Here is a 17,362-nt window from a genome sequence, read left to right on the forward strand (position 1 = left end):
TCACCTCCCAGAAATCCCTCATACCTCGTCGCTCCCAAACGAGCTAAAACATAAAACGTCACCTTTGATTGAAAATAGCACGGTTAGTGCGGTGGCTGCAACAGAAATAAACCTGCTGATGTTTTGAACATCCATCACCATGTTTCTTTGAATGTTATCACCCGAGGAGAAGTCACAGAACATCACTCAAGGGACGCAGTCATCTCACAATTGTGTTTTATCAACATTTCAAAAATATCGCTTAAATTTTGCACAAATCTGAAATGAAAACCCGCCGTATGTCATGTCCCAAGTTCTCATCAGCAAACTGCAGCTTGTGATGATTGATGTCTCTCAATCCTGACCTTTAAAATTCCCATTGTGGTGTGTGTGTGTGTGTGTGTGTGTGTGTGTGTGTGTGTGTGTGTGTGTGTGTGTGTGTGTGTGTGTGTGTGTTTCAGTAAAAGGTGCATGGTCCTGCTGGTCGTCCTGGTCTCAGTGCTCAGTGGGATGTGGCGGCGGTCACTATCAGCGCACACGCTCCTGTAACAGCCCTGCGCCCGCCAACGGAGGCGACATCTGCATAGGACTGCACACCGAAGAGGCCCTCTGCAACACACACACCTGCGACGGTAAGGTCACACATGAATCCAAAGCCCAACTCTGCCACGTCGCCACCGCTCCCGGCCCTTTCATCACGCCTCCAGGCAGGCAATCATCCCCCATACCGTGTCATATCGGTGCCGTCCCACTCGTTAAATTGCATCTTTCATCTTTTCCTAATGAATAAACCAGGTCTTAGATATATGAAAAGATAAACAGAGTCATGCTGAGAAAACAACCCGTCCTCCCACCGTGTCGCTCCCCGCTGTGCTGCTGGAGCTCGGAGCGCCATGGCAACCCTGCTGGAAAGGTTTAAAAAGAGACTTGTGATGTCGTAATGAACATATGGAAATATTACATAATGCGTCTGAAGTTTAGATGCTTATGCTTGCAGTTTTTCCCACAGAATTAAACTTTGTGGTGGCAGCTGGCCAAAAATGGAGGGGGGGGTGATGCAATACAAAAACTTTCTTTGATCATGAAGCCCAACATTAGCTAATATTTTTCTGGTAAATCAGTGAAATGCATAAACTTTACTGTCAAACAATGACAGTGTTGACTCATATGAACAGGCCCAGCAAAAGTCAGGCTTATATACTGCTGATGTATGAAATATCTGTATCCTCACTGTGCTGCAGTTTTATAATCTATGATAATCTGGTCACATCTCTTGCTGTATCAAGGCACCCTCTCACTTCCTTTTCTCTCCATAAAGTTCTCACACTCATACAAACTCAGACTCTCTGCTATTACTAACGTCCAGGGATGTCCCAATCACTTTTTTTTGCGTCCCAATCCGATGAAAGTCATTTAATACCGAGTATCTGCTGATATGGAGTCCCAGTCCGATACTCCTGTTTTTCCAGATAATACAGTTGCACAGTGCACACTTTAGTAGTATTTGTTTTTGGATGAATTACACTTCATTAGTACGTAATCCGTGTTGGTTTTTTTTTTGTTTTTTTTTTTGCTCACGGGGCTAGTGCACCTGCAGGTGGTGAGTGAGGTTGTTGTTAACGTGCTGTCTGGCTCTGCTATGAGCAGGAGAGGCACCGCAAAAGCCAAGAGGCAAAAGGCAAAATGCGTGACTCACACAGAGCTGAGATAAAACGAGTGCTCAAACTGCAGTAATTAACAGTCTCACGCTGCGTTCTTGTTTATGGTGGTTTGCGGTGGAACAACACATGGAAGCTGAACAGAGGGGAGAGAGAGAGACTGCTGAGTGATGAGTGCTGACAAACTTTGCGCTCCGTGTAGCTGTGCATGAAAATAAAACACCTGAGTTTAATATTCCCGATCAGTGAAAAAAATGGCTTGATCGGCCCCAAATACCGATGTTTGAGACCGTATCAGGACATCCTTACTAATGTCAGAACGTCACCTGTGGAAAGACTGCTGCCTCACATTCGACACACAGATCCGCTGACTCACAGGAGCGGCTGAAATCTGCGTTTGTGTTTGTCTTCTGCGGCGCAGCAGCCGTCAGCGTCGATTATGTTTGTTAGTACCAGTCAGTGTGGACGGGGCATCGAGTGAAGCTACTCTGCAGACAGACAGTCAAAGTAGCACATTTTCATTTAATTTATATTATTTGTTATCAGATTTTAAATAGTTATTGAAAAAAACAGATTTGAAAAATCTTTTCTGTTGATTAGATATCAGCATGTGGCGGTCAGTGTTGATGTCGTGGCGATTAAATAAATCAATATGTGAAAAACTCTGGCATGTTTGATGGTGCTACTAAAAGGCAAAAAACACAGTATCAAGTGCATGTTGATCTAGTTTTTGGAGAAATATTGATGTACCAGTCTTAACAGAAAAGGTTTGTTTGTTAATGCAAAGCAGTTCACTTAAATTAATAAAAATAGTGATAAAATACAACTTTTCTAATGCTCCTCTCGGTATTTATCTTATACTGTTTCACTTGCCCAGCACTCAAAGTACGCATCATGTAGTAAAACAGTAAAATAGTTAGTGAGAAGAAATGTTTTTGAAGGATCCGTTCAAGCAAATGACCAAAACACAGAACTATACACAGTTACATGAAGTTATAAAGTGCAATAACAGACAATAACACAAGACACACGTAAAGTTAAGTAAAACAACAAGTTTCTCACATCCAAGTTGTGTTGAAATAAAATTAGATGTCGTAATGTTTTTTTCAATTTGAAGGTTAGCCTCGTTTCTCCCAAAGTCTCTCACCATATGACGATGAGATGTGAGATGTATAACAACGCCCTCTGTGTCCCCCCGCCTCTATTCCCACTCTGCTCCCACAAGGACACTGAAATATTCATGAGAGATCTGCCTGCTAATCCAGGAGGAGGCAGAAAAAACGTCCAGCATCACAACTCGTAATAAGGATTCAGACTCAGATCTCAGAGTTTAATATCAAACAGCCTTCAACGTTTTGTCGCCCCAAAGTGATTTTCATCTATTCTTTATTCATTTTGCTGGAAAACAAAAATGGCCTGGACAAATACTCATTGTGTGTGTGTGTGTGTATGTGTGTGTGTGTGTGTGCGTGCGCACTGATGGCTTGTAGTGCAGATGATTCCTGCCTGAATTAAATAGCTGTTTCCCCTTAACTGTCCCTTTCTTCAGCTGCTTTTCATTTTGAATCAGCCGGACTGTCATTTACGGGCAGAGTAACGCTTACAGTCAGCCGCCCCGATAATTACACACAAAAAGAGAAAAAAAACTTTTTTTTCCCTCTCTTTTTGACGAAATGCTAATCAGCCTCCTTTATCAGGTCCATGTTTTCCTGTTTGACGTTGACCAACACTCCCATTAGGCCTTCACCCATCGGCTGTCTGCTAACAACCTCTCCAGCCCAGATCCGTCTCCTCATCCATTCGTTTATTGACGGGCACAACATCAGTCATCTACCGGGGTCCTCCCGGTGCTGCCGTCCTCTCTGCATGCATAATTGGAGGCAAGCTGGCTGTCAGTCACAGGGATATTTGATGCTGCTGTCGCAGGTCATTTGATTAAAGTTTCCAGCAGAAATGGAGGACAGCAGGAAGGGCTGAGGGGACAGAATACTAACGAGGAGCCTCGGGCCTGACGGCGTTCCTTGTGACTCGGCAGTGCGATCACGCAGGTCGTCCGGGTGACAAACATAAATGGGAATAAATGAAGCAATTAAAGTTGGCTGTATTGATGCACAGTTATTAAACACGTTGGAGGTGGCTGCTGTGTTTTGTTTGTGGAGACCAGTGGTTCCCAACTGGTGGGTAGCGGTCCAAAAGAGGGTCGTAGTGACTCGATACCATGTCAGGTTTGTGAAAAACAGGTTTTAGTTGTTGTTTTTTGTTTGTTTTTTTCCCAAAAGCTACAGATATTTTCCCCTCAAGCCTCCCTGAGTGACTCTGGGAAAATGCCTGAACTGTTCATCACACGTGTTCAAGGACCGTCTGAAATTTGAAAATCCAACAGTCGTTTCTGTTTTTACAGTTTTGGGCTGTGATAAATTGCGTGATTTGGGCCTTTTTGTTTTGGCAGGCCTGCAGGTTTTGAAGGCATATTTTCTTTTAAAATCACCAATAATTTTAAAAGAAAAATTTTAAAGGTTTTTTGTTTTGTTTTGTTTTTGTCCCCTACAAGCCCGCAATGTCCTGCAATGTCCTAGTATAGCCCCTAGTTTTAACTAACTGCACTGTATTCTTGCAATTTGTTTTTAGGACCACATCTTATTTATATTTTGTCGCATAAAATTGAATACTTGGTAATTTCTCTCATGTGCGGATCTTGAACTATGACTAAGGAGAACTCTGGTCCCAGTGGCTGGACCAGTTGGGAGCCACTGATGTCAACGGTTGTGCAGCGAGAAGGGAGCAGATGGTGGCGGCGGAGCAGCCTGTGGGTGAGACTGATAGGAAAGGTAAAGGAGGCTTGTCCTCTGCCTCCGCTCGGGCACCTTCTACAAAAACTGCACACTCGAGAGCACCCTGAATAACAAAACCAGCTTTTTCATCAGCCTTTCATCGCAGTAGCCTGTGCTCCCTTCACTCCGGCGCTCTTAAACACGGGTGAAAGAGTGCAGCGGGTGCATGGTTCAAAGGGAGAAGCTGAGAGTTGGGAATTTTCTCTTTCCTCTTGGGCAGGAGCCTTTGTTTACTGCTCGGTCGGCTGCTGCGGGGAAACGGCACTAAAGCTTGGCTCAGGAGACAAACATCTCCGCTATGCACTAAACAAACTCTCCTCGGGTTTACTCTTCCAATCCTGTTTACATCACAAACACTTTTTGGTGTGTTGGGGCCGTTTGTCTGGCCGAGGTTAGTGGCCGCAGGCGGTGACAGCTTGGGTGGGCGCGTTGGTTTCCAGGACGTCCGGGTTTGATGTGGCTTTGTGCTTGTCTGGGTTTGTATTGATTGTGTTTATGTTTTCTGTGTTCAGGTGGTTGGATGGCCTGGTCACTGTGGTCAGCCTGTGATGATTCAGGATTGCAGATGAGGAGTCGGGTGTGTGGCACTCAGGGCAGCACCCCCTGTGTGGGCAACAGCACTCAGCGCAGAGACTGCAATGAAATACCTGGTGAGTCAGTCGGGTTTGGGTGACCCGCGAAAAGCTTCGAACTGTGCGACATTGAGCCAAACGCGATCGGTACAAAACTTTAGCACTTTGTGTCGCGCTTAAATCAGCAGCTGCTCCTGAGTGGAACATCATGCCACCGTGTCCGAACAGCAAACGAGCATCCGACAATCACTTTGCATCATATAACATCACATCTCTTCGTTAACCCTTCGAAACCTGAGCAAATTGGCAAAGTAAAAGAAAAAAACTAATTATAGCATAATAATTAATTAATTAATTAAAAAAGTTTTTTAAAAAAAGGCAATATTCTGTAACACTATTTAAAATATGTTATTATGGTCATAAAAATATAGTTGTAGTTCTGACAATTTTCCAGCTTTTATTCTTTTTTTACTTTAGATATTTTCTCTGGTATTTTTCTCTCTTAAAAAATACCTTTCCAAATCTAATATGTTGCAATTTGTGGAACTTCTTTTTTCTCTTTTTTTTGTAGTTAAGAGGTTTTAATACTTGTGAAAGCCATCTGAAAAAAAAACACAAGAAAAGTGTTGTTGCTCCAGGTTTCAAAGGGTTAAAGCAACATTATGCAACTTTTAGTTGCTTGTTGGGTTTCATTCTCAGGTCGTCAAATACCGATGCGTTTGGTTAATGGTCAGACCGAAGCACCAACCCATAACATGGATTTCTGACGACTTGGGAATCAGACTGAGCAATCAACGGACGATCGCAGTGAAACTTTTTGAGACTGGGTGCTGTCCTCAAAGTTGATCTTAATGTTGATAGATATTATTAATATCCGTTTATAAACAATCAATTTTTCGTATTGTTTAATTTTAATTTGTCAGAATTTGTCATGACAACAAATGCAGGTTCAGCCAAGTTTGCCACAGTTTAAGCAGCAGAGCAGCGAAACCAGAAATCAACGCAAATCTTTGAGTCAGACGCCTCTCAGATACACGCTGCACCTACGCAGGTTCCTTCAGATTTCTTATTAAAGTTCGGAGTTTCCCTTTAGAGGTTCTTTTGAGTGCAATGCCCTTTTGCCAGAATTTTGAGAACATAAACTGCTTACTTTACAGCCCTGACTTAAAAAATACAGTGCTTGGTTTTCACCGCTCTAATGATGCTTGTCAGGAAAATGTGCTGCTGCCTTTTAAATAGAGACGTGTGAACTGGTATCTTTTGACATGGAAAGCAGAATGCACGATGTGCTTGTTCGGGTGGCTTAGCCTCGTTCCCTCTCTCAAAAATGGTTTCAGATTCTGTGTTTTCTATGTTCGTGTCAAACTGAAGACAGAGGAAGGTTCTGCCTACAATCTTTCAGTCCTCCTTCAGGCCAAACATTTGTTGGCAGGATCTTTGGAGAGCAGCAGTTTGTGATTTTAGGACACTGTCTGCTCAGGGTTCGCTGAAGGTCCTGAAGTGCTTGAATTTTGAAACTTTCTCTGGGTTAGAACTTTTCAAAGCTTGAGAAAGTGATTTATTATAGTAGAACACAGTGGTGGAAGAGGTACTCGGATATTCCAAATTTTTTTGCATTTAAAATTGTGCTTTTACATGACTAAAGTAAAAGCACAAAAATTTTAGCATGAACACATAATTAAAGTAGCCCACCTAAAGTAAAGGCACTCATGGAGAATGGCTAATTTCAGAAGAATGCAGCCTATGTTACATTAGGTGGGTTTCCATCACAGATTTGCACAAAACGTAAGCGAGATTTTCCAAATGTCGATAAAATAAAACTGTGATACTATTCCAAGAAACATGGCGATGGATCATCAAAACATTAGCAGCTTTATTTCTATTGCAGCCACCGCACTAGCCGTCATTATTTCCAATCCAAGGCCACATCAGCGAGTTATCACACGTTAATGGAAAGACGAGCCCCTTATACGTGGGAGCGGCCACGTATGAGGGATTTCTGGCAGCTGACAGTCCACGATTTCACAGAGGAATTGTGGATTCAAAACTACTCAACTTTCTCAGAGTCATGTGCTGCAATAACAGCTCTTGTAGCTCCTGCTGCATCATCAGGGAGCCAGTTCCTGCTGACAAGCTCATAGCCATAGCATCATGTGACCCATAATAGCCGAAAAAGTACTTTCGCAGTTTGTTAAATATGCCTTTTTTGAATCACCTGAAATACCACCTCATGCGAGCGTAAAAACTTTTTGGAGATAAATTGAGTTTTTTCAGAACTGGTGTGTTTCCATTTGGTGTTTTTTATATTTGCTATCTGAGGGTTAATGGAAACCTGTCTATTCCTGCATTTTAATTATTGATGCATTAATGTGTTTATCATTTAAATGTCACAGCTGGTAATGGTGGAGCTCGTTTTATTTACTTTATAAACTGCTGGGTATCTAATATAATATGTCATACATTTTTTGTTGATTTATGTTTTGTATTTATAATCTGAACCTACAAAGTAATCAAATAAATGTAGAGGAGTAAAAAGTATGTTTGCCTCCACAATACTATGGAGTATGGGTATTAAATGGTAGAAGTACAGCAAACTTGTGCTTGAATACAGGACTTAGGTATTTTGTTGAGGATTTTATTAAATTCTTCCTGAAAAGGATGTGATAAGTAACCTTTAGCTGAAAACAGACACTGATCACATCATTTAAGTTTAATAAAAGCCCTAAATTTGAAAATGAATTTGCTGCTTTTCAAAAAGTCCTTGAAAATGACAAAATAGTGCTTGAGAAAGTACTTGAAAGTCTTAGAATTTCATCTTGTTAAAGTCTGTATGAACCCTGTCTGTCATTGTCGTGTGTACACAGTATCAAAGTCACTGAGTGTCACCCTGCTTCACAAACGTTCATGCACACACGTCTTTCTGTGTGTGTGTGTGTGTGTGTGTGTGTGTGTGTGTGTGTGTGTGTGTAGTCTGCGTTCTCTGCGTGACGTTCACTAAAGTCATCTGCTTCTGTTAATTAACCATAATTAAGTCCATGTGAATCCAACAAGTTAGCGGTTGACCCTGTTGGCCCCAGCGCACCTTGTTATGCTGATGACGATCTCAGAAAGTTTCTCCTGAAATGATCTTTCGTGGCCCGCCAGCAGAGGCCTCTCCGCGCTCCGCATCCCTAATGAGTCCAGACGAAGGCGATTAATATTAATGGGTTGTCACAACACCGAATCACATCTAATTTTATTGCAAATTTCAATGAGGCGATGGATGGATTTGTTAAGGTCACTCGCAGAGGGGAGGCGGCTGTGAAGAAGCTGAAAAATTAGGCCAAAAAATTAATCAGAAGATGTGGCGCTGCAGTTAAAACAGCTCACACACACGCACGCACGCACACACACACACACACCAACTCTCCCTTCTTTCCTTCGAGGATTTGTGGGGAACAGAATGCGTTGTAGCTGTAAATGATTGTCCCGTCATGTCTCAGAGCGACTACAGAGGTTGTATTTTGCAGAGCAGAGCTGATTTTTAACCCTTTGAAACTTGGAGCGATATCACTTTTCTTGTGCTGCTTTTAACAAGTATTTAAAAATAAGTATTGATGTTTCCAAATTAATGCATTTCTTTCAAAAACATGGGGAAAAAAGGCAGTGAGCACCTCGGTAAGAAGTGTTCCACAAATTGCAAGAAATTAGTAGATCTAGAAAATATTTTTGTTTTTAAAGCTATGGAAAGAAAATTATGGAAAAAATTAAGCTTTGAAAATGCAATATTTAGTGTTAATTCTTATGTTTACATATTTGAAAATTATGTTACAGAATGGTTATACTCAGAGAACTTTTTCCTGGTTGTTTCCATTTATTTATTTATTTATTTGCTATATTTTTTAAACTATTTATTTTCCTTGTGCTTTTTTAAAAGTATGTTTTATAATCTCTTGCAAAGTTTTTGGTCAATTCTCCTTTTGTTGCCCTTTTACTGTGTTTTTGAAAGAAATCGAGGCAATCGAGGTTTGTTCAGGTTTCAAAGGGTTAACTCAACAGTATTTTCCTTAAGAAGAAATTCGCAGATGTTTAAAAAAAACAAACCTCTGTGGACCGTTTGTGCAACATTTTAAAAGACATTTCAATCTCTCATTCACTGTTTTTGTTTCTGCATGTGTCAACTCCCCTGATGTTACAGTCCGTGGTTGTTGTGTTCTGAAAGCTGTTTCTCCAGGCAGAGAGTGAGTGTGTGTGTGTGTGTGTGTGTGTGTGTGTGTGTGTGTGTTTGTGTTTGCATGAGTGTGTATGTGCATGCATGTTTGTGTCTGACCCTGTGCTCCTCTCCTCTCTGCAGTCATTCTCCCTGCATCTGGCTTTGATAAGGACCAACACTGCGGAGGTAAGTGGATTAACAGCTGCCTTCACTTTGTTCCTGTGTGCATGTTAACGTTTGCCCCTGCGTGTTTCCACAGATGTCTCCTCACGATGTGTGTTTTCATGCATTATATGTGCATTTTCATATGCGTGTTTATTTTGCTCTGTCAGAGAGGGAGGAAACATTACGTAGATTCACCTGAATTCGTCCACAAGTTGTCCATCTTTTGGATGACTGAAATTTGAGACACATTCAAGAGTGCAGTTTTGCCTTGTTTGCCAAGTAATGGCTAACTTGCGTCAGAACTTAAGACTTCATTCATAACCTTCTGTGAAACCAAAATTACTGATGGGAAGCACAAAACAGAAAAACACAAAGATATTACATTCTTGACCTTAAAAGGTGGTGATTAACAGAAAAGAGACCGATTTTTCCTAGAAAAAGGCAAAACATTGCTGTTAAATTTTTTTAATTATATTTTTTGGTGCTTTGAGCTCCACAAGTGGAGTCTGGTTCATTATATTGAAGAGACGACAGACGTCGATAACACACTAAAACAACCTGGAATCATAAATAACACTACAGGTAAGAGGAAATATGAGAGTTTGAGTATTTTAATTTTGGAGTGAACTGTCCCTTTATTATTTAGTGCGAGGTGTCGTACCGTTTAGCATGTTACTTTTCTCTCCTGAAGTTATTCAGACACTGAATTTGGTGCAGATAAGGAGAAATTGGACAATTTTCCAGTTTGAAATTAGGAGGCAAAAACCAATTACAGCCCAGCAATCTCACCAAATATCAGAAAAGATCGCGTCATTGTTTGAGTGAAAGAGAGACACTCATAATTATTTGTTCCTCTGAATTTTTTGACATTGTTCTTATTGCACAGATTACAGAGTAGATACTGTCAGGAAATGATAGTGACGACAGAAGCATGACACACAGCAAAAACTGGAGTTGACCTAGAGATGTTGCGATTATGGGACTCGAAGGGAAACTGTTATTTTTCTACCTGGACCGTGTTTCCCCCTCGCTTTAGTGTCTACGTGACTCTTGGGAACAACATTTTTTTTAAATTGGTCCAGTATTGAGGGAGCACTGCAGCCAGCAGCGAAACAGGCTGTAATGTAACCACTCTGGAGCCTGTTAAAAGTTATTAAAAGTGATTTTTTGGACACTCAAAAGTGTCTTACAACACTAAGGAAGGACCCTGCAGAAAAATGAAACGTTTGTCCTGTCTCACAGAGTCTCACTGAAGGAGAAGTCCGGTGACTTGTTGCAGAAAGATGAGGTTGTAAATGTGAGTGAGAGCTGAGTTCCTGATGATGGAATTTCACATCTATATTTTCCAGGCCTGGAAAAGTCTGGAATTAGAGACCATTTTTTGAAAAATCATCAAATTCAGTTGTGTGTAATTATTACTGTAATCTTTGTAAACTGTTAACCTTACACAGTTTTATTCTGGGTCGATGTGTTGCTGATGTTTTGTTTGCCATCACGTATGTTTTTCAGTTGTCTTCCCGTCTGATGTGTTTAGAAAATGCTGGCTTAGTGAGGCACATTTTCTTTTTATTTATTTCATTATGGGTTTTGAAACATCTTGGAAAAGCTTTGAAATTTGTCCGTGAAAACAAAATTCAGCATTTTGAAACGTTTTTGCTCCGTCAGTGTAGCTCAGCACAGGAGGAGACAAACAGAAGTGAGGAAAGCAAACAAAACAACGGGTTTTTTTAGCCAGAGAGCTCTTTATCATAAACGCTCTTTACTAGTTTGTGTGTTTGTTGTCTAGCATGTGGTCGATATAATTTCTTCTTCCAGCATCAGGTTGTGTTGTTAAGGTGCTAACTGGCGTCTTGAATCCGTCCCGTCAGTCTTGCGGTTTTTGAATGTCGTATACAGACCGCCGCCGCCTGTCTGTATGAAGAGTTATTTCTTCTCTAGCAGGAGCAGAAGTGTGAGTGTGAGTTGGCGGCTGGCTTTAGTCTCTGCGATGTGTTCATGTGCACCTCGTTAGCCAAGACACCGGCGAGTTGGGTTGAAAAATACGAAGTTTAAAGTTCACTTTTGAACTTTAAGTCACATAACACCTTTGAGTGTTTGAAATCTGTCTTCTGAATGTAACTAAGAATGTGAACTGTGGTAAATTTGGGATGTGCATAGAGCTAAGACAGTGGTGATGTTTGTTAACACTCCACATATCTTCCTCATTTCCCAGCATTCACCTCCATCCACCTCATCGCCACCGGTGTTTCCTGTTTCCTGGGGGCGGGGCTTCTGTCCTTCCTGGTCTACGTCTACTGTCAGCGTTTCCACAAGCCTTCGCAGGAGTCGGCCGTCATTCACCCCACCACCCCGAACCACCTCAACTACAAGGGCAACACCACGCCAAAGAACGAGAAGTACACGCCGATGGAGTTCAAGGTCGGTGATCACTCAGGGGCTTTCAGACATCATGCAGATAAAAGGAAAACAAATTAAATCGAAGTATTTACTCGGCGTGCACTTAAACACACAAACACACACAATGTAAACATTGCAGAGTCAAGGGCAGCGTGATTCATGTTTTATTTAGAGCGTTTATTCATGCATTTATCTCAATAGAGCGCTAACCACAGAAGATGAATTACCGTTCATTTTTATTCCTGTGCTCTTATACAAAACCTATAGGCTTTAATCCTTCCTACCTGCCCGCAAACCAAATCCTTATTAATGGACCCCATTAGCTTTCCGGCGCTTTAGTCAGCCCTCGACCTCCCATCGCCATCGCTCGACTGTGCATTCACATTTACAGAAAGTCAAGAAACTATTTGCACCAGAGGCTCGTAGACTTTGAGAGCAATTTCACGTCCTGTTCTCCAAAACTTCTTTTCTTTGCTCCCTAACTGTTGATGAGTTAAAGTCTGGGAGATTATTATTGATTTTTCCGTCTCTGTAAAGTGTGCTAGACTATGCTCGTGATAATACGCTCTGGATAAATGAACTTCAAACTTTTTACCACCAGAAACAAAGAGAGTTCAATCTCTGTCAACACCAACTCATTCTTAGTCGGCGTGGAAGCTGCAGTCAGGCTTTTTTGGGACAAACACCAATCATTAATTTAAGTGAAACAGAGCTGGCTGATCTGACACCGAAACGCTTTTTGTCCCATTTTACTTTTCAAAATTGACCTTTATGCTCTAAATTATAATATTCTGCATCCCAGAAGCAGCACACGTTTTGACTTCATCCTGTTTTATTCAGTTACATCCTCCAAAACCAGAACCTGCGTCCGTCTTACCTTAATCTTGGACATGGACAGGTCTCCCTCCCCCGACGCCTCTGAGCGATCAGAGCAGCTCAGATTATTAAATATTACAAACAGATATTTTTACATTTCTTTCAGTTACCTGATAAACTCTGAAGAAATATCACCAAAAATCTAAAAAAGGAAGAAGAAAAACATTTTATCAAAAACAACTTTATCCAGAGGAAACACATTTTCAGGACATATTATACTTTTTTAAACATTATTTACAACATTTTTCCTGACATATTATGACTTCTTTAATACATTCTTTAAGATATACTTTTTATAAATTTTTGAGATTTTTTTTCTTATTCTATAGCACAAAGTTTTCCTTATAATCTTTTCAAGACATTATATACTGTTTTTTTTATTAATTACATTTTTTTCTGACAAACTATAATATACTTTTTTTAACATACTAGGATTTATTTTTATTGAATTTTTTTTTTTGGCTATGACATTTTTTATGTCACTTTTAATGACATAAGACACTGTGGCATTTTTTCCCCATTCACTATACTCTGATAATGTCTTATGACATTTTATTCTAGTCGTAGACATACTGTACTATGACTTTTATGACTAACTAATACTTTTTTTCACATTTCTTCCATGACATATTAAACTATGACTTTTTATGTCATTCTTCACAACATACCATAGTGACTTTTAATGACATTTTTTACGACAAACTACACTCCGACTTTTCTCTTAATGATAACTACCCTAAGACATTTTTTATCGTCTTAGCTGACCTGACCTCATCTGTCCCCGTGATCGTCCCGAACACGACAAATAAGCAAATATGGGCAGAGGTCGGCCTTCAGCAAGGGTACATCTTAACCGTCTCCGTCAGCCTGACAGTATCTAACGTCCCACCAAATCTCCGCGGGAACGTGCAGCCACAACGACGCGTCCCTGTTTTCGATGGTGTCGGCCTCCTGACGCTTGTCCTCGCTGTTATTGTTGTTGGCGTGTGGACGCGGCGCTGACAGCCATCGTGCTGCTGAGAGCCTGAACTCATTAGCTTTAATGACCAGAGGGGGCAGCCGGACTCTGCTGATGTGCAGCCGGTGTCGCCGTGCGGCACCACAGCACTGTTTATCCAGCGGCTTCTCTCCTCCAGGCCAATTTCTGATGCCCGGCGTTGTGTATTTCAGCGACTCTAACCTGATTATCTTCTTGCCTCGGTCCCCAGAGCTGTTCAGATGGATTACATTAGTCTAATGCTTCCCCTGGAAAGTGTTTCACCTTATGTTCGGCTTTTACCACAGACTCGGCAATCGCATTAGAATAAAATGTGCGTTTCAGACTTGTTTTTATTTAAGAGAGCTGCAGTAAATTCCCGCCATCGCATATATTAGTGTATCGAGTATGCTTGACATGAACTAAATTAAATTTGTTAAATTGGTTTTCCTTGGTTATGAATACACTTACAGTGCACAAGCTGTAACCTGGAGGCTAGTGGAGGCATTTCATTCACCTGTGGGCAAGAATTACTCATATTATTTTTTCCCTTTTACATTAAACAGCGCATGATGTCCGCACTTTATCACTCTTATCTTAACAAGTCTGTTCTGTCTATAATTAAGTCCTCAACACTTTACTTTCTGAAATTACCTCCCAGCATGTTTACCAAAATGTTTCTTTAATGAAAACGTAAACCCAATTGAAGAGGAAAGTATCTTGTTGTAGTACAGATATGTGCTCCTCGTCAGGAGAAAGTAAATGTTATGAAAGTATTCAGTGAAAAATAAAATCACTTTTCTGTCTCCTCGATACATTTTGCAGCAACAAAAATGATTAAATTGAGATAAACAGACTGATCTTGTTAGACCGGAGCAGTTTTCCTTTGAGGACATCATTTGCATTTGGAAAAAAGCAGAAATATGTTACCACAAAAATATTAAATTGCAATTGTGTTGAAACACACTTTAAGTATCGTATTGTAGGGCGTGCTGGTGATTCCCACCCTGATCAGTAATGTGGTGAAAGATGTCACATGATTCTGCTGGTAAGTGCTTCTCAACAGGTGGTGCAGGTACCCTTTCATTTCTCACACTGTCGCATTTTAATTACACAATATGACATTTTTGACACACTGTACTGTGCTTTTTTTTGACATACTGAAATTAGATTTTCTGAAATACTGCGACTTTTATTCTATATATACTTTAATATATTTTTCTCATACTACACTATCACATTTTTGTGACACTTTTTTGGAATTTTTTTTAAGACTAATGATTTTTTTGACATACTGGAAAAATACTTTTTATACTATAATATTTTTTCAAAGTACTTTGCTATGTCTTTGACATACTGTACTGTATTTTTAGTCATACTATACTATCTAATTTAAAAAAAACTTTTGGCAGACTATACTGATATTTTTCATTACATTACACTTTGATCTTCATGACATACTGAATTGATATTTATCTATTATTAGTATTATTATGACTTTTTTTTTGATATACTGTGCCGTACCTGATCATACTTGACTATGACTTTTTTATTTATTAATTTTGACATAGTGTACTGATGTTTTTTTTTTGTTTGTTTTTTTTGCATTATATTTTCACAAATTTTACTCTGCTCTACTCTGACCTGTTTTAAAATATACTAGGACTTTTTTGTCATACTGTTCTGATTTTTTCACAACACTTTTCAATTACTTTCTTTTAGCTACATTTTTTACTATAAAAATACTTTTTTTATATATATATATGAAACAATGACTTGTTTGACATACTACTTTTTTAAATCAAATACAATACTATATTGTAGTCATAATGTACTTTAAAATATGAGACAAAACACTGTAATTTTCACATTTTTCTTTGACACTTTTATGATACAGTTTGAATGAAAAAGCGTTATTTTTTTCTCTGCTGTGTCGTTTCAGACGCTTAACAAGAACAACCTGCTTCCAGATGAACGATCCAACTTCTACCCGACGCCGCTGCAGCAAACAAACGTCTACACCACCACCTACTATCCCACGGCGCTCGGCAAATACGACTACCAGCCCAACTCCTCCCCCTTCGCCGTGCCGGACCTACAACCAAAACAACAACAGCTGAGACAAGCCCCGCGACCGGCTCTCCGAACCCCGCTGCCGACGGACGCCGCCCCGATGCCATGGTGACATAACTGAACCGACATGAACTGAAGCGTTTCTCAGAGCTCGGCCAGGTTCCTCTGCTCATCGCCGCCCCCGTAGTCTCTTCCGCATGGTAGGGTTTGTGTCTTCTAGGGCGTTTCTGGAACTTTCCATGAGGAGATGTGGGTTTGGACGGCGAGGCCCGAGTCCTGGTGCAGTCAGGGAGTTACACAAGCAGCTGCGGCATGTTATTGTAAGCGCCTGATGGATAAAGCAGTGTCAACTCAGAGCGCCACGTGGGGATCCAGTGGAAAATTCTAGCAGGACGAGTTACGGCTTCACACAGATTGCATTGACCACAAACACCTCAGCGCAGGTGCTGAGCTCAGAATCCACAATGACGGAGACGAACATGAGCAGAAATATTCAAAAAAACATTTCTCCGGGTCACTGTTTCACGCCTCTCCATTACTAACCACATTCTCAGCCTGTAATGAACTCCGAGTCCCTCGACAACAGAAGCAGTTACTGAGAACAAAAGGCGCACACCCGTCGTGTCCTTGCCGCACGGCGCAGAGCGAGAGAACAACAGAAGAGAACACTCAATGAAGTCGATGATGAAATGAATTAGAGATCGATATCAGCTCGGCGTTCGGGCCGGATGCACGCCCTCCGTTGTTGGTATTTCACGTGACAGAAAAGATAAGAACTTCAGAGTCAATCAAGTTTTTTGGGCGGAAAAGTCACGACACTAAAGCCCGAGTTGAGGTCGCACGGCGTTTGTGGACTAGGACGTTCACACGTGAATCAAAGCAAGGGGGATTGTGGGAAGCAGTCTGAACTGTACATAAAGCTTTGGGAATGCCTTGGTTGCCTGAATGCAATAGAGGGCAGAGCGAGATTTATTTCCTTTCTATTTCTTCTGTTTAATTTTTCTTTTTTTCTTTTCAGAGAACAATAAGACTTCTGAAAGGGAATTGATTGATTCTCCAATCGATTCGATGGATGCATCGATTCTACTGAGTGCTAAATAGCTCGGTGGTCATATCAAATATGGCCAGTGTGCTGAACAACTGGATTGGGTTTTCTATGATGGTAGAATAAGCTAGTAGACTGGCACTTGTTCTTTTTTTAATGTTTGTTTTTTAAGATATTCTGTAGCATAGGAGGAAATATTTTGTTAAATAAGATATAGCTGATTAATTCTTGTTTTCTCTAATTTCTGAATGAACACATTCCTTTGTTTTCTTGATTTTTCATAAGTTTGATAACCATTGCATCTTCAGTAGGTGAGACGTTAACACGAAGATAAAACAATAAAAGAATTGTTTTTCTTACAATGACTGTAACAAGCATCAATTTGGCCTCTGCTTGAAAAAACGAAGAAATTATGCTTGCTAAGAAGTTTGTCTGTGCGAAGGAATGAGAGTGTGTGTGTGTGTGTGTGTGTGTGTGTGTGTGTGTGTGTGTGTGTGTGTGTGTACATGCAAACACATGTACTCTGTCTCTGTGTGTCTGTATGCCTGAATGAGCCAAGGTGGTCGCTGTATTTTGTACAATGTAAATGCTTTCATAC

At 40.6% G+C, this 17,362-nt stretch overlaps 1 protein-coding gene across 5 annotated transcripts in view; it reads left to right on the forward strand.

Annotated features, from left to right (window-relative positions):
- Window positions 1-16,016, forward strand: part of sema5ba (sema domain, seven thrombospondin repeats (type 1 and type 1-like), transmembrane domain (TM) and short cytoplasmic domain, (semaphorin) 5Ba) — a 226,256-nt gene extending 210,240 nt beyond the window's left edge. For 3 of the 5 annotated variants that reach the window (XM_042495042.1, XM_042495043.1, XM_042495044.1), the window contains 5 exons: window positions 441-611; window positions 4,981-5,118; window positions 9,374-9,418; window positions 11,610-11,815; window positions 15,589-16,016. In XM_042495042.1, coding sequence (XP_042350976.1) covers window positions 441-611; window positions 4,981-5,118; window positions 9,374-9,418; window positions 11,610-11,815; window positions 15,589-15,831 — 803 coding nt within the window. In that variant the 3' untranslated portion in view covers window positions 15,832-16,016. The remainder of the gene's footprint in view (window positions 1-440; window positions 612-4,980; window positions 5,119-9,373; window positions 9,419-11,609; window positions 11,816-15,588) is intronic. The other 2 variants (XM_042495045.1, XM_042495046.1) reach the window with 2 other exon arrangements.
- The last annotated feature ends 1,346 nt before the right edge of the window (window positions 16,017-17,362 follow it).

This window comes from Plectropomus leopardus, chromosome 10, assembly GCF_008729295.1.
Source record: "Plectropomus leopardus isolate mb chromosome 10, YSFRI_Pleo_2.0, whole genome shotgun sequence".
NCBI classification, from domain to species: Eukaryota; Metazoa; Chordata; class Actinopteri; order Perciformes; family Serranidae; genus Plectropomus; species Plectropomus leopardus.